Source organism: Leucopleurus acutus (assembly GCF_964270905.1).
Source record: "Leucopleurus acutus genome assembly, chromosome: 3".
In the NCBI taxonomy this organism is placed as follows: Eukaryota; Metazoa; Chordata; class Mammalia; order Artiodactyla; family Delphinidae; genus Leucopleurus; species Leucopleurus acutus.
In genome coordinates this window covers 7,672,121-7,697,603 of record NC_139145.1, presented here as the reverse complement: position 1 = coordinate 7,697,603, position 25,483 = coordinate 7,672,121, and the positions used below count along the sequence as shown (strand labels likewise).

At 47.4% G+C, this 25,483-nt stretch overlaps 1 protein-coding gene across 3 annotated transcripts in view; it reads right to left on the bottom strand.

The window, feature by feature from the left end:
* Positions 1 to 25,483, bottom strand: part of SMARCA4 (SWI/SNF related BAF chromatin remodeling complex subunit ATPase 4) — an 87,475-nt gene that overhangs the window by 36,778 nt on the left and 25,214 nt on the right. For all 3 annotated transcript variants that reach the window (XM_082837032.1, XM_082837031.1, XM_082837033.1), the window contains exons 10-18: positions 24,534 to 24,701; positions 24,393 to 24,443; positions 19,378 to 19,508; positions 19,112 to 19,169; positions 11,077 to 11,198; positions 8,708 to 8,858; positions 7,208 to 7,371; positions 1,464 to 1,530; positions 333 to 443 (exon numbers count right to left, since the gene is read on the bottom strand). In XM_082837032.1, the coding sequence (XP_082693158.1) occupies positions 333 to 443; positions 1,464 to 1,530; positions 7,208 to 7,371; positions 8,708 to 8,858; positions 11,077 to 11,198; positions 19,112 to 19,169; positions 19,378 to 19,508; positions 24,393 to 24,443; positions 24,534 to 24,701 (1,023 nt within the window). The remainder of the gene's footprint in view (positions 1 to 332; positions 444 to 1,463; positions 1,531 to 7,207; positions 7,372 to 8,707; positions 8,859 to 11,076; positions 11,199 to 19,111; positions 19,170 to 19,377; positions 19,509 to 24,392; positions 24,444 to 24,533; positions 24,702 to 25,483) is intronic.

The following is a 25,483-nucleotide window of genomic DNA, read 5'->3' as shown; positions in this document are numbered from 1 at the left end:
AGTCACCGCGTGTGACCAGGCTCTTCGGGCAGAAGGCCCGAGAGGAGCCAGTCCACGTGTTGCGCAGACGCAGCCAGTCTCTGGACGTGGCCCAGGGCCAGCCTGGGGACAGATGGTCGGAGAGGCAAGCCCAAGGTCACCTCGACCGGGGCTGTTCGCACACAGAGCAGCTGTCTTTTTACACATATGTGGGGGAATCACTGAGAAATGTCTTCGGGGGCTTTGAGAAGATGGGAAGCGTGACACACTTGCGACAATCCTGGGCTGGATCACGGGCTCCCTGACAGCACGCGACGGCCTGGGCTGGCTTGTTTTACAGGCAGACACGCTACCTTTGCAAGGATGTGCTTGTCTTTAATGATGTACTCGTAGGTCGTCAGCAAGACGTTGAACTTGCCACTCCGGAGCTGGGGAACGAAAGCACGTCTGGCTGCTGGAGAGCCCTGTGAGGGAGAGAAGACACGCGCGCCTCAGCCTCTGGGCCTCGGGTCCTGGCCCCTCACGCCGGCAAGGGCAGAGGGCCAAGTGTGGGGAGCGGAGAGAGGAGTGTGGGTCCTGGGCGGCCCAGGCCCCTGGGAGGCTTGCTGCCTGCACCTCCATCGGCCTCACTCCTGATGGTCAACGAGCTCCGCTTCCCACACCCTCCTCTTCCCGGGTCCCCATCTCAGGCCTCCAGGCCTCCCACACAGGCGCAGACCACCGTGATCACTCCCAAAGGGCAGCTCCAGACTCTTGCCAGTTAGCAAATCTGCCCCGTCCCTCCTGTTCGAAGCTCACGTTCCAGACAGAGCTGCACTCGTTCCCATAAGCTCTTGCCAGCCGAACGACTTTTAGCTCCTCAAACGCACCAAGTTCTCCCCAGACACGCTGTCCCCTCTGCCGGGACCCGATTTTCCCCATCATGGGGCCAAGAGCCTCTCAGCACAGGGTGGCGAGCCTGGACCCGGTAGACCTGTGGCCAAGGGCACAACGGGGCTCTGCCACTGAGTGGCTGTGTGAGGCCCTCTCTGCCTCTCTCCCCACGAGGACAAGAGGCACATCTAGTCCCCACTTCACAGGAGAACTGATCTAGGGGCGGCACTCAGAGCAGGCCTGCACGGGGCCCACGTGTCCTGGTGTCCCCCGTCACACAGCAGCCCACGGTGGACACTCGCTAAGTCATCCCACGTGAATGGGTTTTAACCAAAGCTCAGCAAGAATAATGAAATCTTCAGGTGAATGCGTTAATGTCACCACATTCCACAAACTGAGTCCATAACTTCAGGTAAAAAAGAAGCATCACTCCTCGAAATAAAGTGATCCAAACCCTGTGTTAATGGCAGGATCCCATGTGTATAACATAAGAAGACGCGCACATGCACACGTGCATCCTGTCATTAATGCAAGTTGATGCCCCTCTTCACCCACACGTATCCCCTATTCTCCCACCCTGCCCACGCCCACCTCCTCAGGGGGCGACATACCTTGTAGGACACCTTCACCACCGAGGGGGCCCACTTGTCAAATTCGTATGCCCAGTTGGACAGCGTTCTGGTGGAAACAAGGAAGGGAGAGTCAGGGTCTAGTTCTGTTGCCAGCAACTGTCCAACAGATGCCCAAGAGGAAGTGAAGCTGATGTGTGTGTGACCCTCAGAGCTGGCCGGGTAATGGACCATCTGAGGGAAGGAGGGGATGGTGCCCCAGGTGGAAGACACAGGGACACACAAAGGCGTGGTGGTGGGTATAGGGTCAGCCTCCGCCAGGGCGGTCAGAGAGGGCCAGGACCAGGAGCTGGACCCTGGAGATCAGTTCTCTGTCACCGCTGTGTGGCCACAGGCCCCTGTGAGAACACACCACAAGCTGCAGACCTGCTGCTCAGAAAAATGCAGATTCATGGTGTCTCATTTCAGGCTCAGGACGCTGGGGGTGGGGTGCGGGAGTCATGCCACGGAGGCCGGGGCTACAGGAGACACCACCGAGTCGCAGTGCCACGTCAAAATGAAACTGGCAGCCACTGAAGGTTCCTGCCCGGTAAGAGGCAGAATGAGGATGGGAGGCAGGCGAGACCAAGCCAGGCCCGGGCAGAAGACTGCAGGAGGGGGAGCGCAGGAGGACTCGAGGCCAGGAAGAGGGGGGACAGACAGAGATGGGCAGTGAGCGGACATGGGGGTGGGTGAGGAGGGACAAGTCACCCCCGACTACAAGAGAGAACCTCAGGAGAGGGTGACAGCGACAGTAAAGCCAAGTTCAGAGCGGGTGGGCTCTCGGGGAAATATTGGGACACAGAGTCTTTGGTGGGGGAGGGAACTCACTCAGACAGTCTAGACCAGGGGGTTTGTAAAGACAGGATGCAAAAGCCAAGTGGAAGGGACTGCTCGCGGCTCACCCAGCTCTTCCCTGCAAGCTCCACTGAGGAGCTCCCCCAGCAGCTAGGGCCAACCAGGTGGGCACAGTCTGAGCCAATGAGATGGAAGCTTAAGTCGCTGGGCTGAAAGTCAGGGAAAGGTCTTGAAGGAGGGTGGAGACTCAGCTGCCCTACGCTCCTGCTGCCCTGGGCCCCGCCCATCATTCTGGGAACCCAGAAGAGATGATGGAGGCAGCGTGGCCATCCTGCAACCAAGAGGGTAAAGGCCTAGGGGCAGGAGTCACGTGCTAAGGATAACTGAGCAGAAAACTGCAGGAGCCTGGGTCCTGGAAGCTTGAAGCCACCTGGCTGTGGGCTTCCCCTTACTGAGGGATCAGCAAGGTTGCCCTGGTTCGGTCACCGAGGTCTGGTTCCTGTTGCAGGGAGCAATAGGGGAAGGTCGGGGCACTGAGACAGAGAAGCCAAGGGCCAAAGCCTGGGGTGGGGGAGGGGCATCTGCAGAGCGGGAGAAGAGCTGAGGAAGTTAAGGAGACAGGCCAGGGTCAGGGGTCAAGAGGGAGGCAGGACAAGCAAACTCATGGCGGAGAACAGCGCGCCCCAGCAGGTGGACGGGACAGCGGGACACTCACAGTCTGAAAACATCCCCCAGGGCACAGGTGGCTCCTGGAGATGACACTCAACAGCCTGGGCCCCGGTCTGGGTAGCACAAGGGTGACAAGGGCTGAAGATCAACACACGGGATAACTTCACTGAACGGAATGGGGGAAAGCAGCCAACTTAAATGACCTTGGAAAAGATGTTTTGGCTGGAAACTGTAAGTCTAAGGACAAAAGGAACTGGATCTCTAGTTAGCAAGGTTCCTCACAGGCTAAGTATTCTGAAAGCACTGTACACGCACACTGGAAACGAACACACGAGTAAGGAGAAAGGCTAGAATGAGCCCTGTGGTCCCGGCTGAGTCAAAGACAGCAGTATGGTCACACTTAACAGAGACACAGATGACCAGACGCAAATCATGTCAGCACGTGTGCACTAGGGTCAGTACACGTACGTATACTTCCTAGCACTGCACACTGAGAGGGCCTAGAAGCAATGACGCCCCAGAAGCAAGGAGCACACCCAGCACCCACGTCTTGGTTTCTAAGACCATTTTCTAATAAGGGAAACCAGGGCTTCTTGGAGAAATGGCTGGTTCTAGGCCTGGGAGGGAAATGTACCAGCTGAGCCTGGAGTGTCTTTGGGTGCCAAAAAGCAAAGACGTGCTCAAAAACCCCACAATGATGGGGGCATGTCAAAGGAACAGAGCAGCCAACTGAGAGAGCTCCCAATGGCCAAGGCTGGAATGATTTGAGCAACAAAATAAACTAGTATTGGAGTTTAACCCAAAGTATAAAATAAACATCCAGGAGTCCATATTGATATAAATGATTGAATACATTCACAATTGGGGGGAGAAGAGAGAAATCTTCCACACAGGAAAACTCCAAAAAATTTATGTAGGGATTTCACCTTCAAGGAGGTAGCTCTTAATTGCCCACCTATTATTTGTGGGCTGAACTTAGTCCCTTTTTTCCAGAATACAGTATGGAAGGGGTAAAAAAGAGTAACTTCACAGTGGAGACACCTGACACACACTACCTCAGCCCGGTGATCAAGGTCAACCTCAAGAGTGGAAAGTCATGTAGACAGTAACTGCCCCCCCCCCTTGTGAGGTGATAAGACACGTGCTTCACTTCTGGTCTTCGTCCCGAAACCCACCATCCCATTTAAGGATGAAAAAATCACCAAACAGATCCAGGCTGAGGCACATCCTACAAAACACCCGACCAGTTCTCCTCAAAACCATCAAGGTCACCAAAATTACACCAAGTCTGAGGAATGGTCACAGACCAGAGAAGATTGAGGAGATGTAACGGCTAAATGTCATATGGGAGACTTCCCTGGTGGCGCAGTGTATAAGACTCCGTGCTCCCAATGCAGGGGGCCCGGGTTCGATCCTTGGTCAGGGAACTAGATCCCACATGCATGCCACAACTAAGGAGCTTGCGTGCCACAACTAAGGAGCCCTGGAGCCGCAATTAAGGAGCCCGCCTGCTGCAACTAAGACCCGGTATGTATGTATGTATGTATGTATGTATGTATGTATGTCACATGGGATCCTGGAATTGAAAATGGAAATCAGGGCAAAATTAGTGAAATCCACATAAAGTTTACTTAATAGTAATGTGTTTAATTACTAGTAATGTTCCAGTGCTGATTCCTCACTTGTGACGAATGTAACATGGTCACGCAAGATGTGATCAACCACAGGGGGAACCTGGGGAGAGTATACGGGGGCTCTGAGTACGACCTTTTCAACTTTTCTGTAAATCTGATACTATTCTAAAGTAAACAACCACAATGCAATGACAGAGATGTGCTGAAAGGACACAGGGACGGATCTGAAGCGTCTCCCTGGGCCAAATCTGGGACAATTTAAGCAAAGTAAATAACAATAGTGTCCACAGGACAATTCTTCTATGAAGAATTACGCCATTAAACAATTAAATAAGGGAGCAGAGACAGCTCTTCCTTGTAGTGGAATTCCAAGACCTGTAGAAGGAATGCCGGAAAGAGAAAACCAGTACTCGGCACTTTCCAGAGTGATCATTTCAGGTGAGACTCCTCTGACAGATGCTGAAATTACGGGGGAAAGTTATGATGAGAAATGGTATATTCATATAGCTTCTAAGTGCCTTCTCACAAGTTACTTATAAATTACAAAGGAAAACTCTTAGGTTTATGTGGGGAAACCTGCAGGCACCACGTAAGGAAAGACCAAAGCGATGCTCTCCTGTCACGGAGCCCCTGGGCTTGTGCCTCCTGATGTGAGGCCCCAAGAAGGGCACAGCACCCACCCTGGAGTTTCTCGCCAGAATTCCAGAAAGAAGACACATCACACAAACCCAATCTGAGGGACAGTCTACCAAATGCCTGGTCAAGATTCAAGTGTCAAGATCATGAAGGACAAAGATGGACTCAGGAACTGTCACAGACACGACATGACAGACACACGGCAACAAAAGGCAAAGTGGGATCCTGGACCAGAAAAAGGCCTTTAGTGGGGAAGTCTACAACATCTGAATAGAGTCTCTAGATTCGTTACCAGTTAACAATGATTTGTTAAGTCATTGTTACTATCCTGGTGTTGAAACTGTCCTAAGGTTATGTGAGATGCAGGAGGCCGGGTGAAAGGTATATAGGAACTCTTTACACTACTTCTGCAGTTGTTTGTAAGTCTGAAATCATTTCAAAATGAAAATTTAAAAATGACAAACCCAGGCTGCAGAGCAGCACGCTGGACAGAGCTATTCCAGTGGAGATGAAGTCACGCCTGGGAGGCTAAACAGAAGGGAAGGGACTTGAGTAAATGGAGGGCAGGGAGTCAGCGCACAGGCAAGGGCAGCGGGAAGCAGAGAAGCAGCTGGGCCTGACCACGGCCTGGGACCTTCCGCTGCACCGTGGAAACAGTTCCCTCTCCATGAAGATCTGTTCCTGCCAAGGCAGCCAGATTTACACCGCCATGAGGGACAGAAGGCAGAAGGAGGAAATCAACTTCTCGAGGTGAATTCTGGGAGGGTTCTGGGGCCCCCAGCGGTGGGTGCGTGGCCTCTGGAGGCCTGGCCTCCTTCTAGGTAGGAGGGCATGTTCCCATGGGCTGAGGGCTGAGTACTCGGTTTCCCATCCTCCCCCTCGACAGCTGACTTGAGGCAGACATGGTTCCCCCTGAGTGCTGGGCCGACGGTAAAGGGGGTTCCCCTTCAGGGCCAAGCCAAGTGTACACACAGAGGCCTGGCCACATCAGAGCAGACCATCCCCCAGGCCCATGACTGGACTGTTGCCTAACATGTGACCTGAACTGGGTCAATGACAGCCAGTCCTGGGACTTCTGGAAAAAACCTGGGAACAGGAGAACCATTTTGTGACACATGCGGAGCTGGGAAGAGGGATGCCCAGATGGCCTGAGGAATCCTGGCCCCTGGAAGGGTGCCTGCTGGGAGGAAAAGACCAACGGTACCAAGAGGTGGCTAGTGAGAGAGCCTCCTCTGGACGCCGTTTGGGTATCCAGATGCCACCTGAGCGTCTGTGGTGCCTGGACCAGGCTGGGATGCGATCGACAGGGCTCGGTGCCCCAGCAGTAAGTGGACAGTGTCTGCACAAATGGTTCCACTCCACATTTCTAGTGGGCAGTTATCTGACTCCTGTGACAACCTTGTGTGGAATTTGCTCATTGTGGGGCCTGAAGAGGACACCAAGGACATCCTGTGAGAGCTGCCCCAACAGGAATCATGGACGGGCACTCCATCACCTGCCCTTCTATCCTGAGCCTTGACACGAGAGGCAGGTGGCTATGGGCTGAGTTGTGTCCCCCCCCCAAATTTGTATGTTGACATCTTCATGCCCAGCACCCCAGAACGTGACTATATTTGGAAATAGAGTCTTTAAGGAGATAATGAAGTAAAAACACGGTCACTGGGGCAAGCCCTAATCCATGACTGGTATAACTTTGTTATAAGAAGAGGAAATTAGGGCACAGACACACATAGAAGGAAGGCAGTGTGAAGACACAGGGAGAAGATGGCCATCCACAAGGCCAGGAGAGAGGCCTAGGGAGAAACCAGCCCTGCTGACACCTTGTTCTCAGACTTGTGGCCTCCCGGGAAATAGTTCCTATTGTTTAAGCCACCCAGGCTGTGGTCCTTCGTGAGGGTGGCCCAAGCAAACTAACACACAGGCGTCTGAGCCCAGGCCGGGCTGCTGGTGACCTCGGGCGGTGGGGCCTTCCCATTGGGCACTCCTGGCACCTGGGGTGGGCACACTCACGAGAGAGGTACTATGATGAGGAAGGGCCCGTTGATCCGCTTGTGCTCCATGAGGTACGTGATGAGAGCGATGGTCTGGATGGTCTTCCCCAGGCCCATCTCATCAGCCAGGATGCCATTCAGATTGTTGTTGTACAGGGACACCAGCCACTCTAAGCCTTTGATCTGCAAGGAAAAGCGGCCAGGACTGAAGCCCCGGTTGGGTTCGGGGGTGTTCCTCGCGCTTCGGAGACTCACAAGTTCTCCCAGCCAGGGACCTCCTGCGGCCGTCTTCACTTGGTATTTTGCTCTGAGTCAGCCCACTCCTTTCCCACTCAGCCTCATCCTCAGCAATCCTGTCTCTGAAATCACAGGGTTGCTGTGCTAATGAGAGATGTATATGAAATGTCCTTTCTGGGCGCACATTTAAACAGCTAAGCTTCTCACTGTTACAGTGTCCGTCTGTCACTGCCTGACACCAAGCCACACAGCACATCGGGAGCAACCTGCCCTCAACCGTGTGACACTGGATTCAGGAGAGCGTTGGGGTTTCAGGGGAACTTGGTGATGAGTCCACCACATGACTAACAACTGCCTCAACAGCATTTCAAGATTCACTGAAAGGTTTCCAAAGCTTGTGAAGCTTTCTGAAACACAGTCAATTAGAGAGAATATTGTCTTCAGGGAAAATCTGGAAATTTTCATAACAGATTAAGCAAGTTAAGTCTTGGCCATGTTCTGATTTCTCTGATTACACTGGTCTCTGGAAAGTTCCACTGGCCACAGGATTCACCTTTGGCACTTGATATCAGCACGGATATCAGCACCAGCTGCCTCTGGGGAGCTTACAGGTGAGCCTGGGATATGGGGCCACAGGAAAAGAGATTTTTACTATAAGCAGCTCCATTTCTTGGCTGTTCCAGGCCAGACCCTGACAAAGAGCTTCAGAGGCGTCATCACTTCACCCTCAGAGGCTGGCAGGAGGGGCTGCTGCCCCATTTCCCAGAAGGAAGGACTGAGTCTAGGGCTGCTAACCTCTCCTGCCTTGCTGCCTCATGCTGCACAGAGCTCCAGGAAATATGTACTGAGCACCCATGGGCCCACACCCGGGTCCCATTCTGGCTCGGCCATTCCCAAACTGTGTGATTTTGAGGAATCGCTGTACCTCTCTGTTCCTCAGTTGTCCCTCCAACCCCCCCCTTCCCATGAAATTCGGAGGACCACAGCACCTACTTCAGAGTGGCTGAGGGAATTCAGATGCTAACAGCCTATAAAGTGCTCCTATTCTTGGCACATATCAAGCACCCAGCAGATACAGATTTATTGCAACATTTCATTTCCTCTTGGTCAGACCATGAAGCTGCTTTACAGATGAGGAGACTGAGGCTCAGAGGGGAAGAGCAAGTTGCCCAAAGACCAAGAGTGGACCGTGAACTCAGGTCTGCCTGCCTTCAGCAGCCACCCACGACCCGGAAACCCCTCTGCCAAGACTGCTATGTGGACACGGCCCCCTCCAACCTACCTGGTACTGCTTGAGGACGCCGTTGACCATGAGCGCTGACTGCTTATCCACCCTCTCGGTGACGGCGTGGGCCACGGCATAATAGGACTGCAGGCCACGAGCGAGGGCCTGCGACACGCCATACTCGTCATCAACATCTTGCTTGGCGTTCCTGGGAGCAAGATCAAAGGGCCGTGTGAAGACACACATTCCTACTTGTGACAATGTGCTTCTGACACAAACCTCCGCAGAGCAGCTTTATGGCCTGAGCCGGAAGATAAGCCAAAGAGCAGCCGCACAGTCTGAGGACAGGCAAGGCAGCAAACACTAATCCAGGTGGGCCCAAGACTAGACTTCTGGGTGCCATGGGAATCAAGTCACTGTCACACCACAGAAGGAATGTTACTTTTAGCCAGAAGCTGGTCACATGGCCCACCCTCTCTACCCAGAGTTCAAGAGTCTAAAGGGAAAATGTACACTCAACAGCCTTGCACAAACCAGAATCATTTATACTTTGGCTGTTTTGTAATCTAATCTAGAATTCTTCAATTAAAAAAACCTCTTTTTATTATTTTATTTTTTTGGCCGCACCACGAGGCTTGCGGGATCTTAGTTCCCCAACGAGGGATCAAACCCAGGCTCCTGGCAGTGAAAGTGTAGAGTCCTAACCACTGGACCGCGGGGGAACTCCCTGGAATTCTTTTAAAAAATGACTTTAAACTATTTACATTTTATTAATGTGAGAGATATAAGTGATCCAACTATCATATTGTTTTATGCTGTGTTTTGTTTTTATATCTTCTTACAAATCCTGCACAGTGAGCTGGGTTTTCCTAGCTTAGAGGGTTTTTTCCTATATATTTCTGATGGATTCAAAAGACTAAAAAAAAAAAAAACAAAAAAAACAAAAAACAACAACAACAAAAGACTGTATGTTTGGGCTTCCCTGGTGGCGCAGTGGTTGAGAGTCCGCCTGCTGATGCAGGGGACACGGTTTGTGCCCCGGTCCGGGAAGATCCCACATGCTGTGGAGTGGCTGGGCCCGTGAGCCATGGCCGCGGAGCCTGCGTGTCCGGAGCCTGTGCTCCGCAACGGGAGAGGGCACAACAGTGAGAGGCCCGCGTACCGCATATGGTTCCCTTCATACCTAGTGCTTATGTAATACATAATGCTCTCAATGCTCTATTTAAGAGTATCCATTAACTCTGTCCTGTAAGCCACAATACAATTGGTATGCTAATTGTAACTGTGCTTACAACGGCAAAGGATGAGAAATAACCTAAACGACCACCGCCAGACTCAGGCCACAACGTGAGACCATGACAGGGATGCCACGACAGGATGGCCAGATGTAGAGGAGTGAGACACCCTGTGTGCACAGACATAGGAGCAAGGGGCAGAACACTGGGCCCCAGATACACTCGTGCAAATGAAACAAAACACAGATACACGTCATGCTTACTGATGCACAAAATATGTGTGGAAGACACGCGATGCTGGAAGCAGTTTCTTCCAGGGAGGAGATGGGGAGGGCTGCGGCTGAAGCACAAGCATGAAGCGGCCTTCTGTGGTAAACCTGACTATCTCTTTTTTATTTATTTATTTTTTATTTATTTATTTTATTTTTGGCTGTGTTGGGTCTTCATTGCTGCGTGCAGGCTTTTTGTAGTTGCAGCAAGTGGGGGCTACTCCCCGTTGCGGTGTGCGGGCTTCTCACTGCGGTGGCCTCCCCCGTTGCGGAGCATGGGCTCTAGGCGCATGGGCTTCAGTAATTGTGGCATGCGGGGTCAGTAGTTGTGGCCCACGGGCTTTAGAGCGCAGGCTCAGTAATTGTGGCCCACGGGCTCAGCTGCTCCGCAGCACGTGGGAACCTCCCGGACCAGGGAATCGAACCCACGTCCCCTGCATCGGCAGGCAGATTCCCAACCACTGCGCCACCAGGGAAGCCCCCCGACTATCTCTTTGTTGGTTTTTTTTTTTTCTTGTGGTACGCGGGCCTCTCACTGTTGTGGCCTCTCCCGTTGCGGAGCACAGGCTCCGGACGCACAGGCCCAGCGGCCATGGCTCACGGGCCCCGCCGCTCCGCGGCCCGTGGGATCCTCCAGGACCGGGGCACGAACCCGTGTCCCCCACATCGGCAGGCGGACTCTCAACCACTGCGCCACCAGGGAAGCCCCCGACTATCTCTTAAACATAGGATGAGCCACGTGAATGGACGGAACGTCATTCGACCCCTACAAACATCAGTGACATCTGAAGTAAGTCAATCCGGTGTTTGTGGTCCCACAGCGGCTGCCGGCTGGACAGTGCTGTCCAGGGAGAAGCTGGGATTCTAACAGCTTCTGCCGGTGCCACCTCGCGGGAAGCTGGTGGAGGGAGGGATGCCTTACTCAATGATGTGCCGGGCGTCCACCTCGGAGACATCGTCGCTGTCTGGATCTGGAATCTTCTTCTTGTCCTCCACGGGCAGGGCGGGAGGCTGTGCTGGCTGCGGCTGCTCCTCCTCCTCCTCCTACCAAGAGACAAGCCAGTTCACCTCAGGTCACCCCAGAGTGATGCTTTTACAACCCACGTGCCCTCTTCCTACCAATCCCAAAACATGACACGCTTTTTATTTGCACATTCTTTTAATTGCTCAGTATACGATTTTTAGTTTTCTTAGCAGAGTCCAGACACTTCTTTTTAAGGACCTCTCAGGGTATGCTGTACTTCTGTTGCACCGAGTCCCCCGTACACAATGCATACTACTAAAACAGCTTTTCCCTTCTCTTGGATTTCCTAGGTATTAAACATTTTATAGGTAACCTTCGATATTTATTGCTCTTGACTTACTTTCAGCTTTACTGACATGGCCAAAATGTCTAAAATATGTCAAATAAGACTGATGGTAAGGCATCATAGTTTACTAAGAGGTTTTCTATAAATCTGTATATTAAGTATGAGTGTTGTGTTTCATTAAAAGGATTTTTCAACATTTACTGAGCAGATAATAAAGGGGATTTTGTATGACATACTGAAAAAACACACACAAATACATTTCCCAATATTAAACCATCCTTGTATTCCTGTATAAATCACACAAAATGTGTGTGTATAATGGAACTGCTATAAAACTAAAAAAAAAAAAAAAGAAAAAGTATCTGTCATTAACCTGTCAAATTATTCCAGTCAAAACCCAGTGGGATTTCCTTTGGAGCATGCAAAATAATTTTATAGATCATTTGGAATAATGAACACACATCATTTGGAATAATGACAGCACAAACATTTTGGTCAAAAAAATCATAACCGGTAAGACTTATCCTACTTGATATTACCATGCTGGGAATTAAAATAGGAATGGGAAGCCTGGCTAATTCCAATTAAAGGGGTCAGCAAATTTTCCCCTCAAAAAGTGACTTTAGGGGCTTCCCTGGTGGCTCAGTGGTTAAGAATCCGCCTGCCAGTGCAGGGTACACAGGTTCGAGCCCTGGTCCAGGAAGATCCCACGTGCCACGGAGCAACTAAGCCCGTGCACCACAACTACTGAAGCCTGCGCACGTAGAGCCTGTGCTCTGCAACAAAGAGTAGCCCCCGCTCGCCGCAACTAGAGAAAACCCACGTGCAGCAATGAAGACCCAACGTGGCCAAAAATAAATAAATAAATAAATTTATTTAAAAAAAAAAAGAATTCCCCTAGTCCTCCTGGGGAGTAGGTGGGGAGAAAGGTGGGGCTGCTTGACAGCCCTGCCTGAGGTCTGACTTATATTTAAAAAAAAAAAAAAGTGGCTTTAAAGCTGGACAAAAGTAGCACAGGCAACCATTTCAGAGCCCTAGGAGTCTGAGAAGCATTAACACTGAGAAAACTGCCGAGCCTTGGGCAAGAAAAGTGGGAGTTTGTGGAGTTCTTACTTGGGGGTGCTTTCATCTCTCCAACCCTCAGCTCCCAGTTCTGATGTGCAAGTTCTCCCAGGGTGGGCAAGCCATGAGGCCTGGCAGCTGAGGCTGATGGGGACTTAGTCATTTTGTAGCAGTGGACGATGCCCAGGCCAGCAGCACTGTCAGTGGAGGCGAGGACCTCAGCCATGGGTGGGGAAAGCATATTACTGGCTGAGGGCTGTGCACATGCACAGAGGAAACGAGAAAGGGAGAAAGGGCCCAGCAGAAAGTAAAAGCCAGGGTGGGCTTGAAAATGGCCCAAACTTGGAATGTGTTCTTCTACACACACTGATCCACTGGCTGGAGAAAGAAGCCTTACTGGCTCAAGGTGTTTGAGTACAAACTCTCCCCAGTCACTGGAAGACTACTAAGTTATGAAGAAGCACAACCCACTCCTAGAGAGCCAGGATTAAAACTAAAAATGAGAAAAAACCAAAAACAATAAACTGAGCAGAGACACCAAAGGCAGCACACACCCTGGGAAAACATTCCACAGATTCAGCCTAGATAATTTACTAAACAAACAAAAACACCAAAAAGAACGCACAGGGGTGGAAGTCAGAATCCAGAGTGGTTAAAATAGCCTTCCACTAAACATTCATTACAAGACAAACAAAAAGGAGGAGAATGCGATACAAACTCAGGGGAAAAGACAGTCGGTTGAGCCTGTCTCTGTTCCTAGATGTTGGACTTAGCATACAATCTTACAAGCAGCTATTACTATATATGTGTTCAAAGCTATTGTAAATATGTTCAAAGAAATAAAGGAAACCATCTTTAAGTAGAATGTATCAACAAATACAGAGTCTCAATAGAAGACAGAAATGATAAACTTCCCAAATTTGATGAAAAACATGACTCTACCAAGCCAAGAATCTGAACAAACACTAACGAGAATAAACACAAAGACAGAGTTCACAAACTTCTAAAACCCAAAGTCAAACAAAAAATCTTGGAAGCAAGAAAGAGAAAATGAATCATTATGTACAAAGGAGCATCCATATAATTAGTAGCTAGACTTTCATCTGAAACAGGAGACCAGAAAGTAGTGGAATGACATATTCAAAAGGAAAAAGACTGTCAACAAAGAATTCTATGTCCAGCTACACTATCTTTGAAAATGAAAGCTAAAGAAATACATTCCCAGAAAAACAAAGGCTGAGAGAATCTGTTGCTAGCAGACATGCCTTATAATAAATGGTAAAAGAAATCTTTCAATATATTCAATATCTTGCAATAACCTGTAATGGAAAAGAATCTGAAAAAGAATACACATACACACACACACGTATAACTGAACTGCTTTGCTGTACACCTGAAACTAACACAACATTGTAAATTATACTTTGACTTTAAAAAATGGTTTAAAAAAGAAGTCTTTCAAGCTGAAAGGAAATGATAGTAAATTGAATCCATAAGGAGAAATAAAAAACATCAGAAATGGTAAATGCATGTATCAATATAAAAGACTCTATAAATATATTTTCCCTTATTTCTTCTTTTCCAACTTCTTTAGACTAAGTCATAAGATTATATCAGGTATTAATTAGAAGACTGTATTGTTGGGTTTATAACATATATAGATGTAACATATGTGACAATAACAGCACAAAAGAAGAAGAACAAATGGAGCTAAGCTAGAACAAAATTTCCATATTTTATCAGAATGTAGTTAGTATTAACCTGAAGCATATGATGATAAATTAAGATGCATATCATAATCCCTGGAGCAACTACAAAGAAAATAACTTTAAAAATATAGTAAAAATTTGTACTTCCCTGGTGGTGCAGTGGTTAAGAATCCACCTGCCAATGCAGGGGACACAGATTGGAGCCCTGGTCCAGAATGATCCCACATGCCGCGGAGCAACTAGGCCCGTGCGCCATGACTACTGAGCCTGTGAGCCACAACTGCTGAGCCCACGTGCCACAACTGCTGAAGCCCACGTGCCTAAATTCCGTGCTCCACCACAAGAGAGACCAGTGCAATGAGAGGCCCGTGCACTGCAACAAAGAGTACCCCCACTTGCCACAACTAGAGAAAGCCCCCGCTCACTGCAACTGGAGAAAGCCCCCATGCAGCAATGAAGACCTAATGCAGCCAATAAATTAATTAATTAAATTTTAAAGATTAATTTAAATTAAAAAAAAAATCAGGGCCTTCCCTGTTGGAGCAGTGGTTAAGAATCCGCCTGCCAGTGCAGGGGACACGGGTACAAGCCCTAGTCAGGGAAGATCCCACACGCCGGGGAGCAACTAAGCCCTTGAGCCACAACTACTGAGGCCACGTGCCACAACTACTGAAGCCCACGCCCCTAGAGCCTGTGCTCTGCACCAAGAGAAGCCACCGCAATGAGAAGCCTGTGCACCACAACGAAGAGTAGCCCCCACTCACTGCAACTAGAGAAAGCCTGCACGCAGCAACGAAGACCAAACACAGCCAAAAATAAAAATTAATAAATAAATTTTAAAAAAATCAAATGATCAACTTAATAGAAAAAGTATGAGATAAAATCTAGCTCACACATGCTAAAAACTCTCAATAAACTAGGAACAGAAGAGGATTTACTCAACCTGATAAAGGGCATCCATGAAAAATCTACAGCTAACACCAAACAATAGTGACTAACTGCATAACCCTTAAGATCGAAAACAAACTAAGGATATCTGCTCTAGACACTTCTATTCAACATTGTACTGGAGGATCTAGCCAGTGCAATAAGGCAAGAGAAGGAAATTAAAGATTAAAGGTACACAGAGGGGAAAGGAAGAAGTATTGAAGAATTATGGTTATTTATGAATGACATAATCCTGCATGTGAAAATCCTAAGGAATCAAACAAACAAACAAAAAACCCTATTGGAATTACCAATATGAGTTCAGCAAGTGCGCAGAACACGAGATTAACATTTTTAAAATATACATATAAAATTGTATTTCCACGTAATAGCAACAACACATCAAAAAATAAAATCAAGGAAACAATTCTATTCATAGTAGCAGAAAAGGAATAAAATATTTAAGAATAAATTTAACAACAAAAAAAGCAAAACCTATACTCTGAAAACTACAAATCATTGCTAAGAGAAATTAAAGATGATCAAAATAAATAGAGAGACATCTCATGTTCATGGACTGGAAAACTAAATATTGTTAGGACGTGATTCTCCCAAAACTGATCTCTATATTCAACACAATCTCAATAAAAATCCCAGCAAGCCTTTTTGTAGTAACTGATGAGCTGATCCTAAAGTGTATATGGGAATGCAAAGTACCTAGAATAGCCAATAGAGCAAACAAGCAAATAACACTACCTGATTTCAAAACTTGTAATACAAGACAGTGTGGTAGTGGCACAAACACAGACATACTAATCAACAGGAAAACACTGAGCATCAGAAACAAACCCTTAATTTTATGGTCAACTGATTTCCCACAAAGTTACCAAGACTATTCATGGGAGAAAGAACTGTCTGTTCATCAACTGGTGCTGGGTAAGAAGGTTATCCATAGCAAAAAAACCCCCACAAAAAACAAACTTAGACCTGTACCTCAAACCATACACAGAAATCAACTCAATTATGACCCTAAATGTGAGAGCTTAAATATAAAACTTCTAAAAGAAAACATAAGAGAAAAACCTTTGTGACTTCAAACAGCTCTTAGATACAACACCAAAGGCACAATTCATATAAGAAAAAACCGATAAATGGATTTCATCAAAATGAAATATTTCTGCATTTCAAAAGACATCACTGAGGGAAAAGAAAAGCAAACAGACTGGGAGAAGATGTCTGCAAGCTACATATCTGAACAGGGACACATATCAAGAATATATAAAGAATTCTTAGGACTCACTGATGAGATAACAAACCACCGAATTAAAAATGGGCAAAAGATTTCAATAGATTTTCACCAAAGAAGATATTTGAATGGTGCATAAACATTTGAAAAGATGCTCAACATCATTATTTACTAGGAAAATGCAAAGTAAAACCACAAGATACCACTACACACCCACAAGGATGGCTATATAATGTAAAGAACAGATAACGCCAAGCGTTGACAAGGATATGGAGAAACTGGAACCTGTGAAAAGGTACAACTACTTCAGGCAACAGTTTGTCAATTCCTTAAAAAGTTAAACATAAACTTACCATATGACCCAGCAATGCCACTCCTAAGTATCTACCCAAGAGAAATGAAAACGTATGTCCACACAAGGACATGTATGTGAACGTTCACAGCAATGTTATTCATAATAGCAGAAAATGGAAAAAAACACAAATGCCCACCCATTGGTGTATGGATAAACAAAGTGTGGTATATCTATACAATGGAACATGACTCAGGAATAAAACAAACTTTTTTTTTAAGACCTTAACTTTTATTAATGGTTTCTCCACTTATTTTTAAAATATTTTTTAACTGAGATAGAAATTACTTAGAGTAAAATGTACATATCTAATCAAAAATTTTGATAAGTCGAGTTTGATATGTTTGGAAATATGCATATAAGGGTTAAATCTACACCTTCAAAGCATAGAATATTTTCTTTTTTTTTGCTTTTCCATTATGGTTTATTACAGGATATTAAATATAGTTTCCTAAGTGTAGGACCTTGCTGCTAAATAGTGCTGTTATGAACAGAGGGGTGCATGTATCTTTTTGAATTATAGTTTTGTCCAGATAAATGCCCAGGAGTGGGATTGCTGGATCATATGGCAGCTCTATTTTTAGTTTTTTGAGGAAACTCCATACTATTCTCTACAGTGGCTGTACCAGTTTACATTCCCACCAGCAGCATAGGAGGGTTCCCTTCTCTCCACACCCTCTCCAGCATTTGTTATTTGTAGACTTTTTAATGATGGCCATTCTGACCGGTGTGAGGTGGTACCTCATTGTAGCTTTGATTTGCATTTCTCTAATAATTAGTGATGTAAAACAAACTTTTGGTGTACAGACAACATGGATGAAAATCAAAAACACGCCACGTAAAATAAGCCAGACACAAGACACTACATGTTGTATAATTCCATTTATGTGAAATTCCGGAAATGGCAAATCTATAGAGACAGAGCAGACCAGTGGTTTCCTGGAGCTGGAGGAGTTAGCAAGAACAAACTGTAAATGGGTGAGATGTCATTTGGGGTGACAGAAACGTTCTAAAGCTGGTGTAGAGTAATGATTGCACAACTCTATAAATTCACTAAAAAATCACTGAATTGTACTCTTACTGTGGGTGCATTTTACATATGTAAATTATATCTCCATAAAGCTGTTTAAAAAAATTACAACAAAATGTTACTGGTCTAAGAATTATTAGAACTTTAAAAGAACCTGAACAATACATCAACTATACCTCAATTTAAAAAAATATTAAATAAAATAAAAACCAGAAACATAAATTATAAAAGAAAAAAGAAAAAGAAACTGAACATGTGACCCTAAAAAGACACCAGTGTGTCTTTAATATTAGTTTTTTTAAATATCACAGATCAATGGGGAAGGGATGGACTAACAGTATACCAACTGGCTTAACGCTACTACTGGGAAGGGGGAAAAAGGGCGCCATCTCAAGCCCTACCCAAAATAAATTCCAGATGACCTGAAGAGGTAAGAGGACAAACCAAAAGAAAGATATAGGTGAACACCAAGCTGATTTCAGGCTGGGGTAAATACATAACGAACACTTAAAAATCCAGTAAAAAAACACAACTGATTAGAAATGGGCAAATGAAGCAAACCATTCACAGAAGAAATCTAAATAGTAACACCTGAAAAAATGTTCAACCTTAATAAGCAAATATCTGCCCATTAAAATTCCCTTTTTAAAATCTTATGGAGGTGGCCAAAGCTTTTTAACAGCCTTGTAAGACACTCTTACCCCAGCTGAAGGGGGAGTCAGGACAGCACCCTTCTGGATGCGAACTGTGGAAAACAAGCCCTGCTTTCGGCCACTGCATCCCCGGGCTCCCTCTGAGTCACCCTTCCCGAGGAGGACACCCAGGACAGACAGAGGAACAAGGCTCTCATCAGAGCTTTGTCAACCAGCAAACATCCAAAAATCACCATAACGTGGAATAATTAAATGATTTAGAGAACATACACAATAAATGCGACCATCTGTAACATTGCCAAAGAATAGATTACAAGGGACCAACATGTATATGATTTCATGCTCACTACTTCATACCAATATTTTCTGGAGGGGAGAGCTGTTTGGGCGCCTGAAATGTGGCCCGTACGACTGAGGACGTATGAGTGAGGACATTTACATTTTACTTAATTAAGTGAAAGTGGAAACAGTCATGTGTGGCTAGAGGCTACGGTACTGGACAGCGCAGCTCTAAAGCACCAACTTTCAGCCTCACCCCCTGCCCGTGTGCCTATCTCCTGCCCCATTTGATGCCTGGCTGGAGCGGGAGAGGATCACTGTGCCTGCTGTGGGTAGAGGTCACACCACACAGCACTGTGGGCCTCGACAGCCAGGAAATGAACTCTTACCTCCTCCTCTTCTTCTGAGCCACTCTCTTCACTATCAGATCTCGGAGCTACTTCATACCTAAAAAAAAAAAAAAAAAAAAAAAAAAAAAAAAAAAAATCAGCATTTTAATATAAATCTCCCCAGAGCCAGCATGATTCACTTTCCTTAGCAAATTGGCCTGTTTCCAAATGTAAGCAGGATCACCCCCAGCTGTCAGCTCCCCTGGAATGAGGCCGACTGTTGACTCAGGATCCTGGCTGCCTCTGGAACACGAAGCCCCACTCACCCCGGGTTCATTTCCAGCCAGGCCTCCAGCTGCCCTGCTTTGGGTGCGTCTGTGCCCGTGAGGATCTTCCCACTCTCCACGTGGATCACTTTCACCGGAAGGTCGCTCATTTGGCTGGTCTCATCCAGAGGCTGAAAAAGTCACACGTGTGACTTGAGGTTCCGTAGAGTCTATACCTTCGGTGCCCCGCTAACCATGGCCAACTGGAGAAGTGCCTCCCAACTCCACGTCCAGAAAACAGCACACCAATGTGACCAGTGGTTGTGGAGATGGGTTAGCTGCACGTTAACCATTCAGTAAAAAAATATATATATAACCCATTGACGACAGTTGTTTCTTGGAAGGAACTGATATCCACGTTTTAATTTTCAAATAGGTAACATATAGTTCAAATTCAAGAGTATAGAGTGTGTAATCTCCCTCCCTATCCCCCTGCCCAACAGTTTCTCTTCACAGGCGCCCACCAGCATCATTTTCTCGTGTGTTCTCCCAGATCAATTCCACACATAAGGAACAAGGACTTACGTACTCCTTCCTTTTTTACCCAAGTGACTACGCTATTCCCATTTTTCTGGTCCTTGAGTTATTCAATTTATATTATATTTGTAGACTGCAACAAGGGTCCTCATTCTTTTCTGTTAAACAGCTAACTAGAATATTTGAAAAATAAAACTTCCTTGTAGCAACAAATACGGAATTCCTCAATTTCCTGAGATATCAACTTGGGATGAAGTTTTCCCCTTCATCAGCTCCTTCACATTTCCTGGTGAAAACCTTCAGGACGAGGATGAGGATGGAAACCTTTGTTTGCATCTACCAGGAACTTATACCTCCCACGCCTCCCTCCATCAACACTGACCCACAGCAGAGATTAGTCTCCATGCAGGTTAAAATCTCACCCTTAAAGTGGCCCACCATGAAGCGGAACAGAAACCCCACGCCCCACGAATGAGCTCTGCAGGCTGCCTCAATCAGTGACTTTCACCCCTGAGTCCTTCCTGAGAGCGGTTATGGTGCTGATGCCGGGATGTCCCCACACCCAGAATCCTGACAGAACTGCTCTGGGGTGAGGCTTGGGCCTCTCTGGTTTTCAAAAGCTCCCCAGCTGATTCTGACGTTCAGCCAAGGCTGCGAACCACTGGGTGAGAACAAGGACAATCAGCAGCCATCATCAAGTGATGGTTCCCGTTACTAAACAGGATGAGCAGCTGCAGTGATTCCCCAACAGAATTCCCCGAGTCACGCTTTCCTGTGATGTGACTTCCCCCTTGAAAGCCACAAATGGCCGTGTGAAGGCTTAGCACTGTAGTAAAATGCCAGCCCACATTTCTCTTAAAAAATTCAACTTAACGTTTCAAATAAAATCATCTGAAATAAGAATATTATTTGAGTTAATCACTATAGTCATTCATTTCTGGGAATCAGGCCAACAGGAAAAAGCATGCCATCTGCTACGGACTGGACTGTGTCCCCTCCAAAATTCATATGCCCAAGCCCCAGCTCTCCAATGTCACTGTATTTGGAGATGGGGCTCTTGGTGGGTAATTAGGGTTAAATTAGGTCATATGGGTGGGGCCCTCAGGATGGCATTAGTGCCCCTATAAGAAGAAACACCAGAGCTTGCTCTCTCTCCTCCCATGTGAGGACACAGCCAGAAGGCAGCAGTCTACAAGCCGGGAAGAGAGTACTCATCAGGAACCAACCTTGCTGCTCCTTGATCTCCAATTTCCAGCCTCCAGAACTATAAGAACGTATATTTCTGCCGTTTAAGCCATGCAGGCTACCAAAAAAAAAACAAAAACAAGAACTAAAACAACAAAAGGGACTTCCCTGGAGGTCCAGTGGTTAAGACTCTGTGCTTCCACTGCAGGGGGTGCGGGTTCAATCCCCGGTCGGGGAATTAAGATCCCATGTGCCATGTGGTTAAAAAAAAAAAAAAAAAAAGCCACACAGGCCATGGTGTTTTGTTATGGCAGCCCAGCTAAGAGAGCAAGGGGGCTCATTACAACAACGTGTGGGATAGAAAGAAAGGAAACAATGGAAATAGCCACCCATAGGGGAGGGGACATATGGTGGTCCATCAGAGCTGTTCAGTGCAGGATCTAACAGCTACAGATGGGAAGCAACTTAGATAGCTATCAATCTGAATGATGAAAGAGATCCTAGTACATCAATACAATAAAATGAAAGAACTAATTGCTTGATATGGAAAGTGGTCCAAGATACCTGCTACGCAGGAAAAGTCTTGCTATGTGTAGACTGACCCAAATGGTCCCAAAACAAAACAAAGAGAATATAAGCACAAAGGTTTCTGGAAAGATACAGAGAGAGACATCAACCAGGGATCAACGTGCATGCTTGTGAGAGAACAGGCACCATGGGAGCTTCTACTTTTCATGTTATCATTACATTTACGTTTCATGTTATCATTATCATTTTTTCCCTAGAAGTATTACATTTATAAGTCAGAGAAGCAAGCACTAGCCACCTCTCTAATACGGTGGCATTAGAAAGAGTCAGGTAAGTGTACATGAGCTAACTTGGAAAGACTCAGATACAATACCAGGCGGGGAAAAGAAAACCACCTGGAGACACAGGTACGGAAAAGGTCCCAGAGCAAACACACCGAAGGTTACTCAGGTTTCTCTCTGGGAAGGGGGACTGAGGAGGGGTTGGAGGAGATGGTAAAGGCCACACCTTGCATTCACACCTCACTATGCAGCCTTCTTTCACACTAGTGTGTTAACCGAGAGGAGGCGGACAAGAGTGCCACGGAAAAGACTCAAAGACTCGTGTGTTAACCGAGAGGAGGCGGACAAGAGTGCCACGGAAAAGACTCAAAGACTCGTGTGTGGGGACAGCAACCCCTCTCTGAGTGGGCCTCACTGCACGGTTCTGACTTTTGGAACCAGGCTAGTAGTTCACATCCTAAATAAAGAAATGAGGAGTAAATAAATAAAACCAACAAGCGTTGGGGGGAGCCTCACTAACGGGGGCACAAGGGGAGAACTAATCTTCTGAATGCAGTATCTGGAGCATGTACTTTCAACTTCAGACAAACACTGACCTCTAGCTAGGAGGTTTCTTTCTTTTTATTTTTTTATAAACTTATTTATTTTATTTATTTATTTTTGGCTGCATTGGGTCTTTGTTGCTGCATGCATGCCTTCTCTAGTTGCGGGAAGCAGGGGCTACTCTTCGTTGCGGTGCGCAGGCTTCTCACTGTAGTGGCTTCTCTTGTTGTGGAGCATGGGCTCTAGGTGCACGAGCTTCAGTAGTTGTGGCATGTAGCCTCAGCAGCTGTGGCTCAAGGGCTCTAGAGCACAGGCTCAGTAGTTGTGGTGTACAGGCTTAGATGCTCCGCAGCATGTGGGATCTTCCTAGACCAGGGCTCGAACCCGTGTCCCCTGCACTGGCAGGCGGATTCTTAACCACTGTGCCACCAGGGAAGCCCCTAGCTACGAGGTTTCTTTTGCAGAGGGGTACATGTTAGCCATTCTGAATGTACTTCCTGCACAGTCTAGGACTGAGGAAATGAGGGCCTATCTCGTGGCAGATGGGGGTCAGGTTTTGGGCTATTATAACGTGGACAGGGAGGAGGAGAGAAAGAACCCCGTGGTACTGGATTAGAATTGGAAGTATCAGTGTGACCTCAGTATTTTTAATACTACAATAACTAGTTAATATATATAACTAGCAAGGTGGATGTGTGTGCATACACACATCTGTTTCCTAGATCTGTCCACTAAGAGGGCCCAGAAGCAATGACAACTCAGTAGCAACGAACGCATCTAGATCATGGTTTCCAAATATTCTTCTCTGATTAAAGGAATCAGGGCTCCTTGGAGAAATGACCGAGTCCAGGACTCGGGCAGAGAAAGCAGAAGATGAGCCTGGGCCATTTTCGTGTGCAAGGAAGGTCAGAAACCCCTCAAAGAACGATGAGGACACATCAAAAGCAGGCAGGAGCCAATGTGAAGGGGTTCCTACTGGTCCAAAATGGAACAATTTGAGCATCAAAATACATAATAATAGTGCAGGATTAAACTAAGTAAATCCATTAAACTAAATAAGAATCCATGAGTCAGTACCAAGGGTTGCCAAACTATGAACAAGCCAAATAAAAAAGAAGGGAAGGCTTTTCCTTCCTGCAGAAAGTCAACTAATAAATGCAGAAGAAAAGACGAGGGAAAAAACATCACCATTTTGTAACCATTATGGCAAAAACTGATACCGGCAAAGATAACGGATGATGAAACAGCCGATGAAAGTTTGAGGAATCACGTTATCTTTACACAGTCTGAGTATCTCTGCACAAGGTACTTAATCTTTACAGCTGGAGACACCTTGGCGGCCACCAAAAGGTCAATATCACCAGTGGGGGAAGAAATCTACGCCACACACTCCTGATACGACGCACGGAGAAGGACCCGGCGTCACTTCAGGGTTTTCTGTTGCTGTGAAGGACACTGGAGGGTCAATTGTGAAACCTTAACAAGGGCTGTGAATTAGATCACGGTATTGCGTTAATGTTCATTTCCTGGTTTTGATCGTTGTACAGTTGTGGAAAAGAACAGCCTTGCTTTTAGGATGTACACATTGAAACACACAGAGGGGTAAAAAGCCCTCACGTGTGCATCTGACCCTCGAATGGTTTAGGAAAAAATGATGACACGTGAAAAGTGGGAATCTGGGTGAAGAGTATGCAGGAACTCTCTGCACTGTTCTTACACCTCTCCTGTGAGCCTGAAACTTTAAAGGGAAAACTGAGAAATAAATAACAGCACGTGCATAGAAAAAGCTCTGGAAGGAAACGCACCCAGTAGTAAACAATATTCTCTCTGGGCAGTGGGAGCGAGGAAGGGTGGAGTGTGGCAGGGGACCTATGTGGATTTTTACCATTGTCATATACTTTTATAATTTCAAAGGGAAAAAAAAATTTTTTTAAGGATGAAATAGACCTAACCTCTGGGGCTGGGCTGGCATTTCCACAGAAGAAACCCCTGGTTCCTCACCTCGCCATCAGGTCCGATTGCAGGTGTCTGTCCTTCAGCGTTTTCTGCCTTCTGGAAGGAAAGAGAGAGACAGTCACCCCCCGACCGGGGAGGCCGAGTCACACGCGCACACAGCTGCTCCAGTCCCACCGAGGGGCGCACCTTCTTTTTCTTCTTCTTCTTCTTCTCCTTGGCGACCTGGGCGGCCTTGTGCTGCCGCACCAGCTCCGTGAGGTTAGCCACGTACTCGTCCGTCTGCTGCAGGAGGTAGGCCAGGCGCTTGTCCTTCTTCTGGTCGATGAGCTTGCGGTACCCTTCCTCGTCCTCGGCCTGCAGAAGCATGCGGTTATGGCGCGTGCCCGTGACACGCTCGTCCACCAGCACCCAGGGCGGGCAAACCAGACTCAAGGAGCCCGCGGGGCTGCAGTTAACCAGCAGCCGGACCCACATTTAGGGAGCACTGAGCTCACACCCGGGGCTGCGCTATATTCACACCTTTCACATAACTACTGACTCCCCTTCAGAACTTCCCCAGTTCCCACCCCGGGCCAGGCTCCTTGGGGACCTGCTGGACAGACATGGTCCTGCCAAGGGCCATTTAAAAGCTCTGTCTCCTATGTCCACAAACACACCCAAATCCCAACCCTTCTCTCCACCTGGTCCGAGCCACTGCTCTCCCACAGACCGTCTGCCCCGGCTTTCTGAGAACACATCGGATCATGTCACCCACCCCCACCACCGCCATCCCAGCTTACAGCCTCCCTCGGCTCCCCATCATGGTCAGAATTAAATCCAAAGCCCTCCCCGTGGCCTGCGCTGCCTCCGGGACTCCAACCTCACTCTGCCCCCACGCCACGCTGTTCCAGGGGCCACTGGCTGAGCCTCACACACGGCTTCTTCCCGCCTCGGGCCTTTGCCCTCAGCTCCTCTTTGCCGGGAGGTGCTTCCCCTGGATCTCCGCATTCATGGGTCACACCCACCCTGCCCATAACACCCAGTCAATCCCCACTCCCTGGCCCTGCTTTGTTCTCCTCAGTGCGCTTTTCACCACCCAAACCTATCTTGTCTGTCTCGCTTGGGCATCTGTCTCTCTAGGGCCAGCACGAGCCCCA